This window comes from Ammospiza nelsoni, chromosome 1, assembly GCF_027579445.1.
Source record: "Ammospiza nelsoni isolate bAmmNel1 chromosome 1, bAmmNel1.pri, whole genome shotgun sequence".
Lineage (NCBI taxonomy): Eukaryota > Metazoa > Chordata > Aves > Passeriformes > Passerellidae > Ammospiza > Ammospiza nelsoni.
In genome coordinates, this window is record NC_080633.1 from 41,466,547 (window position 1) to 41,488,671 (window position 22,125).

At 37.5% G+C, this 22,125-nt stretch overlaps 1 protein-coding gene across 2 annotated transcripts in view; it reads left to right on the plus strand.

The window, feature by feature from the left end:
• The window catches only part of RBMS3 (RNA binding motif single stranded interacting protein 3), a 443,351-nt gene that overhangs the window by 396,898 nt on the left and 24,328 nt on the right, over positions 1-22,125 (plus strand). For both annotated transcript variants that reach the window (XR_009420205.1, XM_059490845.1), the window contains one exon: positions 7,885-7,995. Coding sequence is in view for 1 of the 2 variants with exons in the window: in XM_059490845.1 (XP_059346828.1) it covers positions 7,885-7,995 (111 nt within the window). In the remaining variant the exon portion in view is untranslated. The remainder of the gene's footprint in view (positions 1-7,884; positions 7,996-22,125) is intronic.

The following is a 22,125-nucleotide window of genomic DNA, read 5'->3' on the forward strand; positions in this document are numbered from 1 at the left end:
TATTACCAGCCCACTTTTCTGCTTGGTTTTGGGTTTGTTTTTTTCCCCTTGTTGATAGCCAGTTCCTAATAATTTCTGATGTCTCTCAGTGTCAGTGTTTGTCCTTCTAATCAGTGAATATTTTCATCCAGCTCAGCTGTTAGATTACAGCTTACACAATGCAAGTCCCTCCAGGTTTTGGGGCAGGAGACAAAACACAGCACATCTGTTACTGTCACAGCTTCTGCCCTGTCACTGGCCGTGGCAGTGTCAAGGCTAGAAGTGCACACTGGACTTTCCTCCCCAAACCCAGTTAAGCACTTTCTGTGCCTGGCAAATGACCTATGCACTGAATCTTGCCAGAAAAGCAGAGATCAGCAGCCCTGTGTGTCAGACACTGGGTCACATCTGTTGCCATGCCTTTGGGGAGCACCCAGACAGGTGGGACTGCCTCACCTTGCATGGAAAACTGGAGGCCCAGGGGGAGAAAGGGCCCCACTACATTAAACATCTTACATGCTCTCTTGTCACCAACCTTCTCTGTACCTCCACCTAAAAGCACAAGCCTCTGGAGGCAAAATTTTCTGTCAAGCATTTTTCTTGTTTTAGGAACATGTTTGCCTGGGTAAAATAAAATTAGCAACCATTTTCAGCTAATAACAGAAGTTTGTACTCATTGCTCATTAAATGTTCCTCGTGAACAGGAAGTTTAAAAACCAGTCACTGTTACTCTTAGTTATATTTGCCATAATAAATCCTGCACTGAGAGTTTCAAATGTTAAAAAAAACCTATCCACATACTGAAAAAACATTGTGGCCTGAGTGAGTGTAATAGAATTGGCAATACATTTGTCTTCCCATGTGTAATTTTTTGTGTGTATATATGTATATGTAAAATCAAACTATTGAGGATACAAATATGACATCCTTTTTGAATGTTTCATTTGAACTCACTAAGACAAAGAAGTGAAAACGTTAGCTAGAAACTGGTTCTGGCTTGTATTTTAATGTACAGTTTGATAATATCCATTTATCACCTAGGATGAGCCATTAAGTGAATTTTCACACCTGGTTATAGGCAAGAAGGGATGGAATAGAACAGAGCTGTTTGAAGAGAAGTATTATTTGGATTTAACTTTAATAGATGAAATTCCATTCTGATATTAAGAAAAACTAATCCGCAGGAAAGAAACTCCTGATTCCCATTTATTAGGATGGCGCATCAGCTGCTGGGAGACAGTGAAGGAAGGAAAAATTTCATACACATCAGAATATATATAAGAATATAAACAGAATGGAATTGCTTGTTTTGACATGGATTGAAATCTTTCTTTTGTGAAATCTGATAGTGGAAAGGGCAGGAGAAGATTTGATCTGTGCATTACAGTAGTTATGACCTAGGCAAATTACCACCTTTGTGTTTCTTTTTTTGTCTTCCAGAGATGCTAAACCCTCTTTGAGTTGTGAGGATTCTTTGTTTGTGGTGACTGTTCTTGACTTAATAAAAACACATATGTGGAGTGGCTACATAAAGCCATCAGCCAAGTGCATACTCAAGCTGAAGAGTAGGGAAAAAAGCAAATGAGAGTTCCCATTCCCTTCTAGAATAGGTCACATGAGGGATCAAGACCTGCCTATGGCCTCTCTGCCTTCTCCAGAAATTGTTGGAATGAATACCCCACTGCAACAGGTCATTTCCTAATTGCTGTGGGCTCCTTCCTGATGGCAGATCCCAGCTAAAATACGCACATTTATTCCTGCATATAATACCAGTAATTTTATTTTATTTCTTGCTGAAGAAAGTTGAAGAAAGGTATGAAAACTTCAGATTTTGAGTCTATTGAGAAGCACATGGGTTTATGGTCCAACCTGCATGGGCAGACAGTAAGGGCAAAGGTCTAACACAGGGCTCACAAAATGTGCTTCAGAGTCCCTGTAGGAATTCAGATGTATTTTCCATTCATAAATATTTGTAATATTGTCACTTTCTTGAATAGACTTTCTCTTTAGATCTTACTTTGGGTGGAAAGATACAAGTCACCATGCAAAAGTCAGCTTAGGAACTGAGTGACATGGGCAGCTTTTTGTGTGCAGAATAAATGCTATTTGTTTTTGTTAGGTCCTTTTATATTAACAGACAGATATATGCTCTGATATTTACTGATTTTTTATGATCTGTTAGAAGCATAAACTACTGACATATGGTACTGCCTGATATAATGCATTTATTAACTGATACAATATCTTTTCAGGTATTGCTTTATTTGTACACATAGTTACCAATATAAAACTCTTCCTATTGCATCAGTTGTCTTCTCCTTATATCTTGATGTTCCCATTTCTACATCCTTTTAATCTGCATTTGTACATGTAGGGTAGTATCTGTACATTATCAAAAGCTGTATTTCAGACTAGGAGACAGGAAATACAAGGCAAGAAGGACAAAGGGAAAGCAACCATCAAAAAAACCATGGCTATTGTTGTAAGAAACTTGAAGCCTACACAAGGGTCACCTTTGTTCTTTATTTACCACTCTATATTTGGATTCTTAATCCTTTAAAACCAGGTACTTCTGGGCAGTAACTCTCTTGGACATATGATGTATGCTTTCTGCCAAAGAAAGAGGTTCACAAACACAGAGCAAAAACAAAGAAAGGGAAAGCAAATGTGCCCATTGCTCCTCAGAGGTTCAACTAAGTTATGAAGGTGATGTCAGATAAGAATTTCAATTAATGTCCAATATTCAAAATATGGGGATATGTTCACATGGTAATGTGAACTCAGGTTTAGTGCTCAGTGCAGAAGCAGGGCTCAGCATTGATGGCTTGTTTCAGGTTTGCCTATTCCAAAATTAAAGCTACTTTAACTTAGAGGAGTGTTTGGGCTTCTTGCTCACTTTACCACATTTTTAGCAAGCTTTTGAAATCAACAATGTAATGAAATTAAATGAAATCCTAAGATTTGCAGAATATACGTTTTTAGCTGATTTTTGCTGATCTTCTTCACTATACTCAAATCATGATTTAACTTCTGATAAACTGGCAAATGCCACAGCAATTGCTATCATTTCACTGAGAAAGGGAAAATAAGTTTTCCTTTGTTTTGAAATATCAACAAATATTCCCAGCAGAGGTGATGACAAGGACAGAGAGGATTTCAAAGCTACCTTTACTCTTCCTGCAACAGTCATACCAGTTTGGAGTAGTTCAGTAGACTCAGTTCTGACAAGGGGACCTGGTTTTTCTGCTGCCTGTGAGAGGCAGCCCAAGGAGATCAGACAAGTCAGACTAGACAGAACAGTAAATCAATCGAAATATGGCCATCATTTGTTCAGTGTGCAGAGAAAGTGTATTTCTCTGCAAAAAAGCTTGCATGTTGATTTTTTTTTCATATTAATTCTTGATAGATCTGTCTATCTGATAAGTATAAGGAAAGTCATCCTTTCACTCAATTTAATAAACCTCAAGGAACAACATGTTCTTGATAACATAAAGGCATTCACTTGGTAGTAGGATAATAAATTTTCAGATGGAATGGCCTGGTGCTCATATGTCTGCACAAGATATCTGTAAACAAATTTGAAAAGTAAGTTTTCTGCTGTAAAGTTTATTGGCTTTACATTGACCAGTATTTACAAAGCAGAATTTGTGAGTATGGTTAAATTATTTAAACTTCCTAAATAAAGGAAAAGTAAATTCTAAAATAAACAGATGCTTACTGTAAGCTTTAAAAAATATTTATTCAGCTGGTATTTTCCCCTTAAGTCCAGTATCAGTATTAGAACACTGAAATAAAATAGAAGCCTTTAATGCAGTTCATTATTGTAGAAATCTGTGACCAACTAATCCATCCTCCCACTGGCCCCAAAGTGCATCTCTCAACTAGTGAACTCTCCATTTCTAAAGCCTCCTAATACACTTTTTATTTCTGATGTCACTTTCCCACCCTTCAACAGACAAAAGGTGGCATTTGTCTTTGCACCAACATGGAATTGTTCTGCTGATGCCTTTTGATATTGACAAATATTTAAAGATATTTTACCTCATACACCAAACTGTATTTGGTGTCCTTCCTGTAATTTGAGTTTTTTTGCTATATAGGGGATGTGCAGTGTTCATAAATTCCAGCTTCTCTCTTTGTAAGTGATAGACTATATTCTGAAATATATACATTTACTTTCTTATAGGAAAAGTATGTTCATAAAGCTTAAAGCATTCTAAAACAGCAAGGTCTTTTAAATAAAGTGAAGAGGAAATCAAATGTGTATGTCAGCTTATCTCAGGTTTATCACAATGTTACAAAAACCATACTTGTCTGTATCATTATTCCTTACCATTTGCCCTATTAATTTCTTTTAAAGCCACTCTAGCATCAACAAAATTGTATGAAAAATCATATGCTAAGAATATCTTGCCAAATTTAAAAGTCATTATTATCAGTTTCTTGTGGGAACTAAAAAAAAAAATAAAAATAAATGTAATCCTACTGAGGCAACAGGGCAACAGGACAGATCTAAATAATTGACAGGACAACTGCATTTTTGCCACTGTCTTTGCCAAAAATCTCATTATAATTTCTTCTACAGGTTTTTTGCCATTAAAAAGGGCTTTAAGTAATAGTTTGCAATGCTAAGATGCCTTTCTATATATTTACAACCTCAGTAAAATGAGACATCCAAACAGATGAAGACGAAACAATACGTTTGATATAACGTTTGCCAGTAGCCAACTGGATGTTTATCAGCAATTGCATATTGTAGGCTGAAAAGAATCAAATTACTTTTAATATGATGGCAACATCTGAGGCAAGACATTTTTTTGTCTTCTACAGCTAAATAAATTGAATATGAATGGACTTGACAGCATGTAATATGAAATGCATTATGGTCTGGAGACTGAGGGTCGCCCTAACAACCAGACAATATTTCCTTAATTAAGTATAATTTCTTTCCTACGTGATCACAAGAAGATTCTGAACTGGTGAATTAATGATCTGGGAAATGCATGTAATTCTCTGCTCTAGGTAACTGTCAGCTTAAAACATGTTAAGCTGTCTTAGGAAAGCTGCAAATATTTGATTTGTTTTTCCAGCTTCTTTTTCTAGTGTATTAAATGGTGTATATTTAGGGACAGGAATATATATTTTTTCAATTTGAAAATTATATGTTTTCTGTATCTGAGCAATATTTTTGTCCTTGATATATTTTCTCTCTCATCCATATATTTTTAATAGTTTGTTTGCAATACCTGTTGTGCTTACTTATTTGCTGAAAGACAATTGCTCTCAGATTTTTCCATTCTATGTCTGGTAGTTACATTTGTTACACTAAACCATAAGACTTCCTTCACGATTGCCCCTTCTTTATTTCCAGGTTCCTGAATTAAACCCAGAAATAGTTATCAGTCTGTCACATATGTAATCACAGCAAGTTCCTCCAGCTGTATTTTTGCAATAAGCATCTTTACACAGGATTGCATCCAGAGGGTTCTTGAGTTTCTCCAGTGAGGGAGACTCCACAGCCTCTCTAGACAATCTGTTCCAGTGCAGGATCACCTGCACAGTAAAGAAACTCTTCCCCAGTAACTTCCTTGGCATCAATCTCTGCCTGTTGCCTCTTGCCTCATTGCTTGGCAACACTGAGAAGAGCCTGGTTCTGTGCTCCTAACACCTTCCCTTCAGATGCTTACATACATTGATGCCCTCTGATCATCCTCATGGCCCCCCTCTGGACCCTCTCAAACAGGTCCACATTCACTTTATGCTGGGGCACCCAGAGCTGGGTGCATCTCTCCAAGTGGGATACCATGAACATGGAGAAGAGAGGGAGAATCACCTTCCTTGACATCACAAGTGGGAGCCAGCTTGTCTGTCATGGAAAGGCCTGAGGCAATTCTCCACCTTTGAGCCAAAGGAGAGCACTGCTTGTAGAGGGAATTGAGAACTGTTTATCAGTTGACAGATTTAATTTGAGCACATATGGTTTGATAGAGTAAAAATGCTGAGCAGAGCTTACAGTGTCCTATCATAACCAAAAAGTGCAGTTGAAGCCCAAACCCTAGAACCTCATCTGGCTGCATGGTGTCTGAGGCCACTGATTTCAAAGGCAAAACAAGATTATTTTTGTTGTGCATGGCTCTTCTTCAGACTCTTGCATTGATTCTGCTATGCAGGAACTGCTTAATGGGGTGAATGAGTGTGTGCCTAGCAGACTTGCTTTTAGACCCTTGTACCCGAAGGGAAGACTTCACTGTGTGGTGGTTCATTAAATGAGTTAATCCATAAATTAATCAATGTAAGCCAGTGCAAATTAATAATAGCCAATAAAGTGGCAAAAAGTGGGAAGTGTTGCAGGTTTGATCGGCTTGTTTCCTAAGCATTTATTTGGAATCATGACAGATACTCCACAGAGGCTAGCTTCTGTAATTTGTCAGATTTCTTTAGGGACTCTTGTCAATGCAATGTAAATCCACACTGTGACATAAAACAACTGTGTTTCATATGCTGAGGATATTGCAAAAATTACTGACCAAAATGAGCCTACCTTCTTCTTACCCCACTTCATGCAAGGAATGAAATGCAGGGGCTGCAGACTCTATACTTCTCAGATAGGATGTGCATAGAAAAAATATTGCTGGAAAGTGAGGCAAAATTGAACTGATATTTCTCCAGAATTTTGTATTTTTATTTATTTCTATTTGCAACTGAAAATTTGAAATCCTTAGCTTCTAATGAGATCCTGGGCAAAACAGCTCTATGTAAATGTGAGATAAACATGTAAGAACAGGTATGCTATGGGTTTTGAAACAAGTTTGTTTTACAAGTTGGTTAAACAAGTTTGTTTATAGGTGGATTTTTCCAGTATTCTCAAAGGGGGAAAAAAAGTCAAATTATTTTAACAGATATATTCATCTGTATTTTTCACATATTGTAGCAGATGTGATTGTGCAAGTTTGTGATGTGTGCACACAAAGATGCATACAGAGTAAAAGTATTTCTTATGAAGAAATGACTGGAAATACTGCCTTATGTCAGTATCTCAAGAAAAAGAGCAGACCACACTTTCTGACTGACTTTCTCTAACCAACATAGGAAATAGCATTTTACAACATAGAACTGAAGAGAATCAACACTTCACTAAGTCATGATTTTGCCAGCATGGGACCGTGGGGAGTGGGAGAGCAAAAACCAAGGAATATGAATGGCAAAGGAGCTCTCTCTCTCTCAAGCTCCTTTGGCATGTCTTTTGTTTCATTTTTTGGTCAAAGTCTGAGTCTTGCTTTAGTACATATGGTCTTTGTTATTAATGTCTTTGTTTTTCATGCAGAGAAGAAAAATGCTTTTAAACACTGTGTATGTGTTTTAAATGGGTGTCACTACCAAACTCACTGTCAATAGCTAGTCTTACTTAACCAGCTATAAAATACCATGAGTTAGGGTTCTTAGTTGAGACTGGAAAAATCCAAGATAATTACCATAATAGGCTGAAGATCTCTGAGACTGAGGGCTTTAGAAGGCAGAGAAAATTGGGGACATATGTGTTCTGTCTGTAAGATTGTTCTATATAGGATATGGAGAAACGGAAATGACAGGCGTTTTGCAATGTACAGTAGCATTCATCATAGAAAGAACATATGCATTTGTTTGTCAGAAGCAATGAAGTAAAAAATGACACTTAATTGGAGCTGACATAAAATGGCCTCATTAGCAGTACAAATAATATATGTGTGTAGCTTGGTTGTCAATAGGAGCAAAACATATTTTTTCTGACAGATGTATTAGAGTCTTTTAAGATTCATGTCAAGTTTTAAGTCAGGTTCACTCATTTAAAGAATGCCTTTTCTTTCTTCTTTACTTTTTTTTTTTTGGAATACGAGAGGTTGAACTGTAAATAATGTGTGTTTCCAGGGTGCTGTGATAACACCAACAATGGACCACACTATGTCAATGCAGCCAGCAAGCATGATGGGCCCTCTGACCCAACAGATGAACCACCTTTCCTTGGGCACAACAGGAACGGTAAGATCACTCTTTTTTTCTCTATTGCACAGCGTTTCTTTCTTACTGATTTTCCTAAGGTAATTGGCTACTCTCTTCAGTGCTTTTGGTGGTGAAATGAGGGCTTCATCATCATACAGTAAGCATTAGCTATTACAGAACAGAAATGACAAAATAGCATGAGTAGTGAAATGGTAGGCCAACAAAACCTGATCTATATTTAAAAGAATTATCTGTACTAGTTCTCATGTAGTTATGGAAGTACTGCTCTATCAATTTATTTTTAAATTGTTTGCTTGTCAGTCGAGAAAGTTTCATACCACTGGGATCAGGAGTTCTGCCTTTGTGGTAGGATCCACTGCTCACTTCAAACCATAGCAGCCAACCATATGTATTTTGTTCCAGGCTTAGAAATAGGATTTTTGGTCAAGGCCAGCTGTGTTTCTAGTATATCATATTTAAATATGCATATTTCAACAACTGTTTTCAAATTTTCCTTTTCAACTGTGTCAGTCATACTCGGTTAACTCCCCCAGAGTCAGAGAAAGGCAAAAAACCATTCTTAATTAAAATCCTTTAAGCTCTCTGAAAAGTTCCTAAAATACAGCAACTGCAGGCCATAAATGGTGGTTTGATATGTGAATGTGGGCACATTGCATGTAATGTAAATTTTTGCAAAAGTCAGGCATACATATTACACTTCTGTTACTTTAGCACACATGCCATTTATGTAATAATTACATGAAACATGTAATTACAGAACATGCTCTGTTATGCACTTACCCTTTTTTTCACCACTGTTTTACTTGATACTAATCTATAGGAACACATTTTCCCAACTTTTTTTTTAGTTGAATAAGATATTTAATGAAGTTGCATCTGTACAAAGTTATTTAACTCACTGTGTTGGCTCTCTTCCTGATCTCTTATCTTCTGCTGCTTCATCCTTATCTGTTGAATTTAATTCTAGCTCCAGTGTCTCTCCCCACTTCTTTAAAAAATCTCAGTTAAGATCTAAGAGTTCTGCATTTTTTCCTGACAAAACTTAAATATGATGGTTCATTGTTTATTCCTGGCATTTTAAATGTTGCATTCAATGATCAAAAGAAGTAGGAATTGCATGGAAAAGTTAATCTCAGCATTTTCCCCTTCATGAAATTGAAGGAAATACTTGGTCTAGTGAGAATTTCTGCATGTGTAATTATTGTGGTTCCAAAGCTTGTTTAAAAGTTAAGGCAAGGAAATGGAAAATGAATTCTGATTATGCTGTTGGGCAACTCCTATGAATTTCTTCCTCTGCCTGTCATTTTCAATTCCGTAACATTTAACAGACAGTGTCTTCTGCATCGTTGTCTCACAATCTTAATGCAAACTAGAAAATTCCCAGTTAATGTTCTCTTCTTGCTTGAGACCACTGTTACAGTGCTTACAGTAACAAATCCATCTGGGGAGTCGGGCAAAGGACTCTGAGAGGCAGTGGGTCATCTAGTGAGTGAAAATGAGGTCCTGGACTCATGGTACTGCAACCAAATGAAAGTTTTTCCTTTCTTTTCCAAGCTCTTTACACAGTTTTATCTTTCAAGGTCGCAGCATTCCCTGTGATAATTTGTTAAAATTCATTCAGAGGTATACCATAAAGGTTTATGTCTGCTATCTGTAAAACTCCTAAGTCATTTGCAGAAAACTTAAAGGGCAAGAATGAGTAAAAAATTGATGAGTGCTACAATATCCATAGGCTTTCTAAATATCTCAAATGACACCCTATTTTATCACATACAAGATTTCTCTTAGATAAAAACAGCATCAGCACCATATTCAGTTCAAATGCTCATGCAAGCAGTATAATCATGGATGTCATAGAGAGTTTCTTCTGTTGGGAATTCCTCTTATCAGAAATTACAATTTGGGCTGCCAGTAGCAGTTTTGCTGGATGTATCCATCCAGATGTGAAATTCATTCTTCAGCATGTATTCTGTTACAGAAAAAAAAAAAAAAAAGAAAAAAAATGGGGAACCTGAGCTATTTAGAAATTTGATTTATTTAGAGATATTTTTACTTCATTTATTTGGAATTCTGAGTTTTGGTCCAGAGAGAGGAGCATTGAGAGCATAAAGCATGAAGAATTGTGCCAAGTCCAAGCCATACTACTGTGAGTAGCTCAGCAGGACTAGGTTTTATGGGAGATAAAAGATATAAATTATACATTTCTGTTATGAATATATTTTTCAATTTTATCCTTAAAACTGTGCAACAGAGTGCAATAAAGAGCCACCAGCTACCTTTCAAGAAACCAGCCAGATTTTTTTAGGAAAACAAGACAAAAAATCACAAATAATTCTACTCAAATAATTCTACTCACTCTTGGCAGTAACTCTGTCCCAATTTAATTTAAAAGCTTGCAGTATGCAAAGCAGTTTTTATTGGAAGGGTTTCATATGTTCATTTCCTCAGACAAAGCATTTTGCTAATTAACATAACATATTTTTCAGCCGAAACAGACCCCTGTGGTCACTTAAGTGAGAGTTGACTTCAAAACCACCTCCACACTTGCCTGATTCAGGATGAACACTGGGTTCCTAAAACATTGCTTCAACAGAAAATCTATTCTCTAGTGAGCGAGCTAGAGAAATAGCATAAAGGTCTATGCATCTTCGTACCTTGTGGGAATTACTCAGCCTTTTGATGTTCCTTAAAACATTGAAGTACTCTGTCCAGGCTGGAGCCATTCCATCTCCCTTCGCAGAGGGAGCCATTCCATCTCCCTTCACTCTTTAGCTCTGTGGTGAGGCAAGTGACCTGAGTAACAGCAGCCTCTGCCATTTTGTGCCTTGACTCCAAAAACTGGATTTGAGTTTTGATCTCTCAGCCCTGAAGCACACACTAAAGCCCTTGGGAATCCAGGGGGCAACTGCCTCCATCCACTTTTTTATTTGGTCACCAGCCCAGGTCGGGCTTCGTGCTGCTGGGGTGTTCACTTCCATCTGGGAGCTTCCAATTCAGCAGTCAAAGCAAAGCAGTTTTCCTATAGAGTCACTTATGGTCAGCTGCATTTCCCTTGCGCTGGGTAAAGCCTTCCCCCCAAAACCCAAATAATTTTGTTTAGGAAACTGTTTGCCATGAATAGGGGCAAGAAGTTTTCTTTCTATCCAAATTCCCAAATAATGCTTAATTAATTTCATTTTATTATATTTTTAACATTCTTAATTCTTATCTATTATTGAATTGTCCACATAAAATTAGACATATCTGCTATACCAAGCACTCCCCAATCAGGAGGATGTCTAAGCAGGCTATCAAGATGCCTAGAAAAGCTGCAAATCCATCTTTGCTTGTTTCCAATGCCAAAAAATGGTACAGGGCACTGGAGGGACAGAGGAGGTGCAGGTGTGCCATTTATGGCATCTCGACCCTATGTTCCTGTGTTGTGAGAGAAACTGGTACAGCATTTGCATGTCCCAGTTACTGTGCTTTGTGCTTTATCCACCAAGAACATAATTCTTTTTTGCCTTTATGAAAATCAAATTGATCTCTGCCGGTGAAAATACAGTTTTTGTTGCTGATGAATTGAGAGGCACATGTGCTGCTCTGATCACTTCCCCATTCTGCTTGAAATCTGGAGTTAAGCAGACAATCTGCCAGAGGGGTGATTTCTGTCGTATTTATATGTATTTTTCATAGATACCTCTCCACTCAAAAAGAGCAAAAAGCATTTACATGGGTGTGCTAGCTGTGGGCAAATACATAAAGAAAACCCAAGCTTAAATTATGTCAAGATTACAGCAAGAAAGCAATAGCTCTGAATATTCTGATTAAGGCTGACAACCCAGTCTCAGCTCCTACAATTGTATTAAAATGAAATTTTAATGCCAGAAGGCATAATGTGAAGATAGACAAGAGTTTTATGGCTTGATTTTTTTTTCCTAGTTTATTATTATTTATTATAGTAAGTCTTGTTTTTTCCTATGTGATATTCACCTACAATTAGGTCTGCTATTAAAAAAGGTACTGTAGAGGGAGAATAGAGTGTGTGTCTGTAAGGGCAACACTGAAAGAGCAGCATTAGTATGTGTTTAATAATGTATAGAGGCTGGAATTGTTCCATCATCAGCCTATCACTCAAAATGTTTCCAATACAGCCATTGATCTGACATCTCTTTCGTGGTTTAATAACATTGTGATTGATGCCTGAGTGGATATAATACAAAAACCTTTAGAAATGTAAAAACTGAGCAGTTTGATCACTGCTTTCAGTTATTGCTCCTTGGCACTTCCAAGTTTGGCCATCAGCAGCAATTATCTGCCTTTTTGGTGGGAAGAAGATTTGCTTTATTCTTTTTCCTCTACTTGTCATTCCTGAAGGAAGTTTGCTGTTTTGCACTTTCTTGGTTGGGGTTTCACTCCCCTCCCTGGTGTTAGCATCCATTTCAGACACCACTTGGGTTCCAGTTTCATTCAATAGCTTGAGGCAGCCTTTGTTAGTCCTCATAGGCAGAGGAGTAACTCCAGCTTTTTTTCCCTCTCCTTTGGAACTGCCTTAGTGTAGCCTTGTTTCATTTTAAACCTTTGAGGCCAATGGAAGAGTGAGTAGAAGCCAGGTTTTTTACTCAAGCTGGTAGTTCAACTGGGCTCCTTAATTGTTCTTCACACTTGATGTTCACTCTATTTTCAGCTTCTAACTTAAAAATTTGATAGGCAACTTACAAAATAAACCCTCCACTGCACTTTTTAAACAGCAACAAGAACAAACAAACAAAAAAAAATGTTTAATTGTTCCAGATACTCTGTATTAAAAATGCAGTTAGGTGAAAGAATTGCAGTGACATAATGTGGGATCCTGTTGAAACTGCAAACTACCTTAACTCAGCTTTCCTGGTTTATAGTATCACCAGAATTTCTCAGTGGAATAGCAGGCTTGTTATGCAGGTACATCAGTCTTATCTTTCACTTTGTTAGTTCTTTTTGTTGCCAGCAAGGCTTGATGATATCTCCAGAACCCTTCAATGGAACAACAAGCTTGTTATAGGTTTTTTATCTATTATTTCCTTTGGATACTCCATGGTCACTGGTGGTTTAAAATGTCACCTGAAGGCCTCAGCAGAATAACTGCTTTGTTAGATAGGGTTGCTTTTTTTCCCTGTTTAATCTTCCATTCTATTTGCAGATACTACAGCTACATGGAGCAGAAACATCATCACATTCCCCTCATGTTCAGATTCTTGTTCAAGAAGTACTCTCTGTTATTCTAATTGTATGTCACAAGGTCCTTGGAGAGCTACAGGAGCAAAGTTTCTTTGCAGTCTTGTGCCTTTCACGTTATCAGGTGTTAATCTTAGAGCTCTTTTATTTTATTTATTGACTGACAGTTTCAGTTACTATTTGTGTGGAAAACATAGGATTGAACCCATTTCAAATGAAATAGCCTAGTTCAGGCTGAAACTAAGACCTTCCTTATGCTTTTACTCAGCCAAAGTCCAGGGAAAATGGAAGTGATTAACAACATGGAGCTGTCTGGGGTAGGGCATCCATTTAAGGAGAATTGATTCTGGTTAGAAGGGAGAAGATCAGCATAAATTCTTGTGAGATTTATAAAAAACAAGTAACTCCTCCTGCATCTTTTTTCCCAAACATTCTCTTGAAAGGCAGTTCCAATTTACCTCATGTAATTTGAGATAAAAAGGAGCACTCAGTGAAAAGCACCAGATTCTAAGCAGTCAACAGCAGTCAGCTCTTTCTGAGACTCTTTCTGCTCATCTGTTTCAACAGGGGTTCCACAGTCTATGCTTTACCATAGCTGTGGCTAGATGGTATTTTTGAATGAATAGAGTTTATAAAATCATATCTCTGTAGTGTTCCCCCTTCTCTTCAGAATTCAGCTCTACCTTCCTGCCATTTGTTAGTAGTGGCTTTCTGTTTGCCATTATATGCAGGTGTTCCAATCTTCAAAGCCACTACCTCTCATAGGCAGGGAGGGAAAATGTAAAAGGTGAATAAACATAGATGGAGGGAATTCCATTTTTGGCCCATGCACCACTTCATCTGAGCCCAGCAGGTCAGTAGCTTTTATTCTGTGTTAAATTTTACCTTCACACAACACTTCCACAAATGAACAAAGAGATTTTGCTGCCTCTCTTTGAGGTATCAGCTACTGACTCAAAGTGACATTAGCCCAGATTCCCTTTCAGAGAAGGAATCAACTCCCTGATTGTGGTGATAAAAATACACATCAACACAAAGCAACAGTGATGGATCAGCAAAGCAAAAAGTATCAGAAGTATCAGCCAGAAAAGCCCTAACTAATATAACTTCATTTTCATCATAAAACTAACCTCATTCATATAATTGATTTGCAGATGACTTTACGTAACTGTAAACTAGAACATTTAGGGGCTTGTTTCTCATATATTTTCTTAAATATGACTGCTGCAGTTCTTTTTGGGATTTCTAGAAGTGCCACCTGGTGAATGAGAGTGCAGTTCAAAGCCACCTCTTCCAAGCATGTTGTATTTTTGTTTAGTGATAGCCATGCAGTGCATATAAAATGAAAATTTTTACTTTGTAGTAATGAATAGGAGCTAAAAGCCATAAAACTATTAGTATCTGACATAAATTTAGTGATCTGCCGAATATCCCCCCCAAAAAGGCTCGTCTGTAGTCATACCCCCAGAAATTTTTGTTGATATCTCTCCTCCAGATGAACCAAGATTGCAAACTCATTTTTTTTAACTGCTAGTAGGTCATTTACCTAAATACTTGGAATTTCAAGAGGAAAAATAAAATGTTCACACATTTTCTTGTGAAATTGTGCTGATGCTGTAAATGGCAGAGCAAGTTTTGGGGAGAGAAAGAATCTCTTTATTTAGCAGATAGGGAGGTAGAAGAGAGGAACAAATAATAAGTTTTAAAAAATCCTGGACATTATTCTAGGTTTGAAACATCCCACCACACCTACAGCTGACAAACTCAATAAGAGGTGGAAAACAAGAGTACTGTAAATGTCAGGTCTGTCATCTCTATTTTCTTGATATGATTCTCTTTTGTAAATGTGTTCCATTTTTCAATCAAGAAGAGAACTCTTTGCCTTATTAAAATGTTGTTTTTATTGTACTGCCTGTGTTTAAACAAGGCTTGGGTAATTCTGACTGAAATGAGGAATATGCTTTCCAGAGAATAATAAATCCAAATATAAGAGGTGAAGACAAGCTCTTTGTGGGATCTGCAATACAGGACAAGTCTGAGGATCTTAGAGAGGTGAAGGGTGTTTTTCAAAACTGTGGCCATGTGAAAAGCAAGTGTCTCCCAGAGATGCTGCTCCCACAGCTCCTCTCTGCCAAGAGCTGGGAAGCAGATCTATGGTCATTTCTCTTCATATGCAAGTGCACACAAACACATCAAGAAGTCTTGAAATCCTTGAAGAAAAGAAAAACATGATAAATTATATGAGAAACCAGCTAATTTATCCTAATTACTGGTGCAATCCTTCCCACAATATCTTTTAGGTCTAAGGTGAAGCACTGGAACTGTATCAACTCTCTCAGTGTGAGAGCTAAACTTTAGCTGAAAGAAAAGGGTGTGAAGGTGACAGACAACAGTGGTTTACAACACAACTTAGGTGCATGAAGGGTATCCCTGGAAAGGAAAAGAAATTTCAGTGGTGCTAACAAAAAGGCTATGAAAGTAGAATAGGGAAAGCATAACTTTAATATGTTGCAGAAGACATTGAGAGCTAGACTAGTGTTTGGAATGAAGCATAGAAAGTTCAATGTTTGGGATGTCTAGAACTCAACTGGACTTTAAAATCCACAGGAGGAATTTCCAGGTGTTGACACAAATCCAGAGCAGTCTAATAGCCTTTTTTCATCTCCAACCTCTGTTTTTCATTACTAAGAGACATTGTTATTTCCGTTCAAAGCAAGTAACACTTATTTAAGTACCAAGACTTCAGGGTATTATAAAAACTTTCAAAAATGTTTACTGAGCATGATGTACCAAGATTCAGAAAAGAGTTGTGCATCAAAATAACATTTTATTTGCAATATCTGAGGTTTACAGTCAAAGAGTAAACATATGTTGCAACTGAACATTCACAGTATTGTCTTACTAAAAATCATTTGGAACCAAGAGGTAAGATTGATTAATTTCAACATGTTTTGTGTGATTAGTAAGTATACTGAACTCTTTAGATTATTTTTTTTTTCTTTCCAATAAGATGGTTAAATTTTGTTAAGCAAAATGTTTCTACTCTGAGCAGCAACCTTTGAATTATATTTCCCATGTTCTTTCATAAGGGAATTTTTTTTTAATTCAAGAGGTATTGGGACTTCACAGAAACACTAGATTGCAGGTGTTGCAGTGTTTTGGAAGGTGACCTGTTGCCATGTTACTGAAAACACATAGAATGGAGTTGAAAGTGAATTTAATCTGAAAGATGTTCAGTATTTTACATATTTTAATCACAGTGGAAGAGATAACATAACCTGTGTATTGGACAAAGTCCTGGGCCTACAGCTGCTCACAAAAATAAAATTCCATTGAATTTCACTGCCTTTTCCTATATCATATCCCACTGAATCTCAGCTCACAGTGCATTTCGCAGTTAATCCGCATGGCTTATCAGATGGTTGGCAAACTGGTACCCCAAAGGTTTAAACTTCCTGTAAGACAAATTACCAGTGCTTTTGAGGTATCTTTCTTATTTTCTTCTGGAAAGAGCAGCCTGTTCAGGGTTCACTCATTTGTGAAGCAAGGTTAAATGAAGGAGCTAAAGGTACAGGCTTCATACATTGTGCAGGACACTGGTATCCTGTATATAAAATGATTTCAGCCTGAAGTTCTCAGAAAAGGATAAGCTTGGTTCAAATTATTTACAAATCTATAGGGAGCTGCTGATGGCAATAACCTCTATGCCCTCTGATGGTATTTTATTATCTGTGAGTTATAGGTGTTTCTGTGTCAGAGCTCGGAGGCTGTAGAATCCTCTTGCTCCTGAAAGACTCAATTTGGGAGGAGATTTCTGCTATACCTAATATTTACTATGAAACATCTCAGTCAGCACTTTTCATTGAGCTGTGGCAAGGGGTTTGAGAGCAGCTGTGTTGAGTGAATTTGGGAGTTTGCTGAATTGAATTGTTTTTCTAGCAAGGTGATGAACTGTTGAACTCAGCAGATTTCTACTGTGTGGCAGAGGTGAGCAACACCTCATCGGTGTGGGTCCAGGGAGCGCTCGTATCCAGAGGCACATCCTTGTCTGGTCCCATGAGGGACTCCTCTATCCTTTGTGACATTTTATGACTTTTGAATGTGATATAATCACCTGTATGCCTCTAATTTTGCCTTTTTAGTATTAGTGGTTTGCCTTTTTAATGTTAGTAGTTGTAACAGAAAATTTAAGACTTTAGTATCTAAGGGTCCAAATTATTGCGCATTTGCCAACCTCAACTCCCGGTTTTCCTTTGCCGTGTTTCCCTCGGGGGTTCCTCTTAAATCAATATAATATTTATATGACACAAACTGATTTCACTGATGCAAGAGCTTCATGCTGTTTGTGTTCTCTGGCTTGTGAAGCACAGCTGTGTGCAGTGTTTGCAGAATAGACCAAAGGTGCTATGATTTCCAATGTGATTTTTTTTCCAACTGCTCCGGCACCTGACTTCTCCCTTCCTCCTGTTTACTGTAATTTTGCTCTGCTGCCAGCCTTTTCCACCTGAATCACCTGCATTTGGCTGAAAAATGAGTTGTATTTGTTCTTTTCTCAATTGCTATTTTTGATAGTGCAAACCAGAGTGACAAAAATACAGTAACAAGGGGATGTGAACTGGGCTATGATGATATTCCCACAGATAACCTTGCCTAGTTTATCCACAGAATCAAAATTAGTGCTCAAAATTTTAGTGTTCAAAGATAACTTTTTAACAAAAGCTATTTTGCTAACTTTCTTTTAACATACAAATGCTCCTAACTAGCTTTAGTACAATTGATTTCCTCTGAAGACAATGGACTTATCTCAGAGCCTTTAGTTTTCTGAAAATAAATGGCTGTTCCAACAAAATGGCCATAATTTGATTGATTGATATTATTTTCCTACACACATTCTATAAGATTATTGTATTACATGAAGTTTATCCATAACTAAAAAATGCAAGTAGTAACAATTTCAGATTTCCTTGCTGTCTTAGGGGACATAAGGAAATAGTAGCAAAAAAATTCCACTCAGTGTGTGGCCATTGGTTGAAGAAGTAGGTTTCCTTATTTTATTTGCACCTGAACAGTATTGAGAGCAGAAGACCACTGACCTTGCTGAAATCTTTATCCTTTGTTTAAAACTGAGTGTAACAGAATTAGAAATCTGAAAATGATTGATGGAACAATTTACAGTAATTAATCTGTGACAGAAGGCAAAGAAAATAATACATTTCAAGGCTTATAAATCCACTTTTGTCTTTCATTAGTTTTCATACAAATGTCATGAGCAGTCTTATATTTTTTTGCATTTCAAAACAGAAAAATATGGCTTAAGTACCATGGCATCATCTTGAGCTTATTTTTAATATTAGATTTTTACTTTATTGCATACACTATTGGATATGTGTTCCAAGGACTCTTAATTATATGATTGCAATTACAAGTTTGGCACAGAAGTGTAAAGTATTAATGTCTCTTGTCTATAGTTGTTATACAGAGATCTTTGCAGGCAGAGTTGATCCTATTGTAAGCTAAGAAATTTCAGTACTTACTGATAGTTTGAAGCACTTATTTTTTAGGCAGTTCAGTTAGTTCAGTTTATGAATCCATGGCATTTCTATGGAAGTATTTTAACCCCATCTGCACACATCCTGCAGATTTATGGTAAACATTTCTTCTTTTTCTTTTTCTTTTTTTTTTTCCCTCAGGTGCAAATTATACAGGAGGGAATCTGTAGCATTTGCTTTCCTCCCAAACACAACAGGACTCCAGTCTTTTCAGAGACATCCTGAGGCAGAGAACAACTGACAAATAGCAACAGCAGCACCTATAAAGCATTTTATATCATCAAGGTGTTTTAAAAATACTAATTAAACCTTATAGCATCACTTGAATAAATAATCATATTAATGCAAGTTCTTCAATTCCCTTTGAGGTAAATTACCTCTGTACAGTGTAGCCTTTCTTAGAGTATGGACAGCAGCTCCTGTTCCAAACCCAGGGATGCTCAGCTGTACATTTGAGGCAAAGCCCAAAATCTCAGTGTGATGGACTGCCATAAGCTGTTCTGGTCAAGGCAGCTGAACTAATTGGCCCATTCTTCTCAGTAAGAAAAGAGAAGATTTTGCCAGTTGAAGTTAGATTTGGCTTTACTGCCTAGCAGTGAATCTTAATTGTTTCTTGCTGAATAGTGTGTAATAATCTGTCCTCTATATTAATAATAATGAAAAATATTTTAAAATAGAATTTTGCATTTAACTCAGTGTTCTAAATTCCCATACCAAATTATATAATGAATGTCAAATTTTGGCATTTGTATTTCCCTGAGTTCACTAGCAGTATGGACAGCTGTGTCTTGGTGGTTGTATTTAATGTTTTTAATCTTGCTCTGTTTTCATCTTCATGCTCTATGTAGTGTTTCTCATGATCTTCACAACAAACAAAAAAAGTCCCAGTCCTGAGGCACGGATGACAGTTAAGCAGATGCTGTTTCAGTTCACAATTACCATTCCTTCCAGGCTGTTAGGGGATATTACAGCTGGGCAGGCTGGCAAACCATCCCCCGCACACACCCTCTCATCTTAAGATTAAATTCGTTGTCCCTGACTTCAGCCACTAAGTGTGAGGAATCTGCAAATGCCCTTATTCAGCTTCAGGAATAGCCAATTTTATACTTTCTAAGTGTTAATGCTGCTAATTTGTATTTCAGCAGTGTGGCCTGTGAGTTCGGTGTAGCACTTGTATGTCAGCAGCGATCCTTCTCTGTAAGGTGAATCATGCAAAGTCCTGTGGCTTTAAAGTGTTGATATAAATTTATTTGACAGAAAAATGGCCACTTTGTCATCTCTGTCATATTCTTGGACAAGGAAATCTGTGGTGCAGTTAGGACTTTGTGTAAATATTTGTACAGCACCTAATCTTTTTTTTTTTTTCACATATATTGTGTATAAAAGGAAAGGAGAAAGGGAACATTATGCTGATCAGTGCGTGCCAGTGCAGAATGAAGATATCTGAGCTTTCCAGTCAGTCCATGTGCCAGAGCCAGAAGTGCATCAAAGAACCAGAATGGATAACCTAGCCTAGAAATAGATACTCTGCAAGATCCTCCTGAGAAGAACAATTCCCTGACTAGGCTGGCATTTAGAACAGGCCAGAATTGCTTGCCTGTACAGGCTGGAGTGCATTTGTGCAGCATTTGTTCCTTTTCGCATGATTGGAACAGAGGGATCAGAAGAGCTCACTGAGGACTCCTGTTAGGGCCTGTGTGGAATATTTTAAATATATGCCTTTAAGGAAAGCTGAAGATGATTGAATTTCAGTTTGATAAATGTAGATGGGCTTTCTCAGCTGTGGTTCTTATTTTTTTCTGGCACTGTATGTTTCATCCATGCCTTGTCACCAATAATATTTAAGAGAAATAACATCTCTCACCTTTGCCTCCTGATCTCATGATGAAGAGAGGGGTTGAAAATGTTCTTTAAAAGCACACGGAGGGGAAAGTGTTACAGCCTTTCTTTCTATTTCCAAGTGGCAGTGTCTGAAGCATTCCCAAGTGTCTGTAAAGAATCAGTGGTGTCCTGTAGAGGAAAGCTAAATGCCCTAATACAGATTTGGGAGAGTACAGGACGCTCTCTCCTGCTGACCATATCAGTTATTGTAGTTTTGCTGTCATTGACAGTAATGTTCCATGAATCTGGAATTCCATTTGAGGGGATGTAGTGTGGTAGATTTTTTGTCAGTTTTCATGTTCCACAGTGATTTATTATGTGAAATTAATATATTATTTACAGTATATCTACACCTCTGACTGTGCATTGTGACACAGTCAAGGAATCTTGTTCTCTCTTAGAACATCCATCTCCAAGCTCTATTCATTTATTTGCCATCTGGAGCATCTATCTTGTACCATTTTCAAGCTGTTACTATGCAGCCACTGAAAAAGGGATGAAAAACTGTCTCTAAACTTTGTATTTCATTCAGATATAAATTTGAAAAATTCTATGACAACAGGATTAAACATGTAGGAATTGCATATTGAAACATCTTAGAGGATATTCCAGACCATCCTTCTGTAAATGGAGCAGTGCATCTCTTGGTACATTTTTTTGTTTCCTCTCCTTTATGACAAGTAGCTCATCAGTCTACAGCGTTTCCTTTCTCTCTCTCTGGAAATGATTTTTAAATGTGCACTGCTGAAAAACCTTCCTTAGAGCCAGTCATGACTGGGAATTTTCTATTTTCCCCTCTGCCCAGCCTTATCTTTCTTTATCTTGAATTTGCCTTTGGGGCCAGACTTAGGCACGTTTCTGAGCTGGATGCAAAGTTTCTCAATCCCTCACTCCCAGGTCTGCTCCCACCCCAGGGAGGCACAACCTCGCAGTGCTTGTGAGTGACACCGTAATACATTGCCTGGATGAGAGCTGACAGTGCCCTGAGAAATATGACAGTACCTCTGCCCTTGATCAGGCTTCCCATTTGAAAGTTTTCATTTTGGTAATTACATCCTTCCCAGATAGTAGCCCTAGTCATTGATCACACTAATATCATTATAACTGATTCCTGTAAGTCACCTTTTAAAGACACTTTCTATGGTTTCTTTTCCCCCTATATCTTCTTCCTCTGCCGTCACAGGATAAGACTTTTTCTGTCTACACTTCATCTGATTGATTGGAAATGCCAAATACTTCCTTTAGGTATGGCCTGGTGATATACACATCACATTTCTTCCCTTGGGATCTTAATCAGAACAAGTAATGGCCTTTAGCTTTTCTCATTAGCAAAATGGAAAAGCACCATACCCAATCCATTAGAAATACAGCACTGTAATATGAATTTATAGGAAAATGGCTGCATGCCAGCAGACAGGGAGTGAGTTTACCTTAAAGGATATTCAGGGAAAAAAAAAAAAAAAAAGAAAGAAAAAGTCACCCTTTCTGTCTGGCTTGCAAACATTTTGAGCCATTACTTATCATG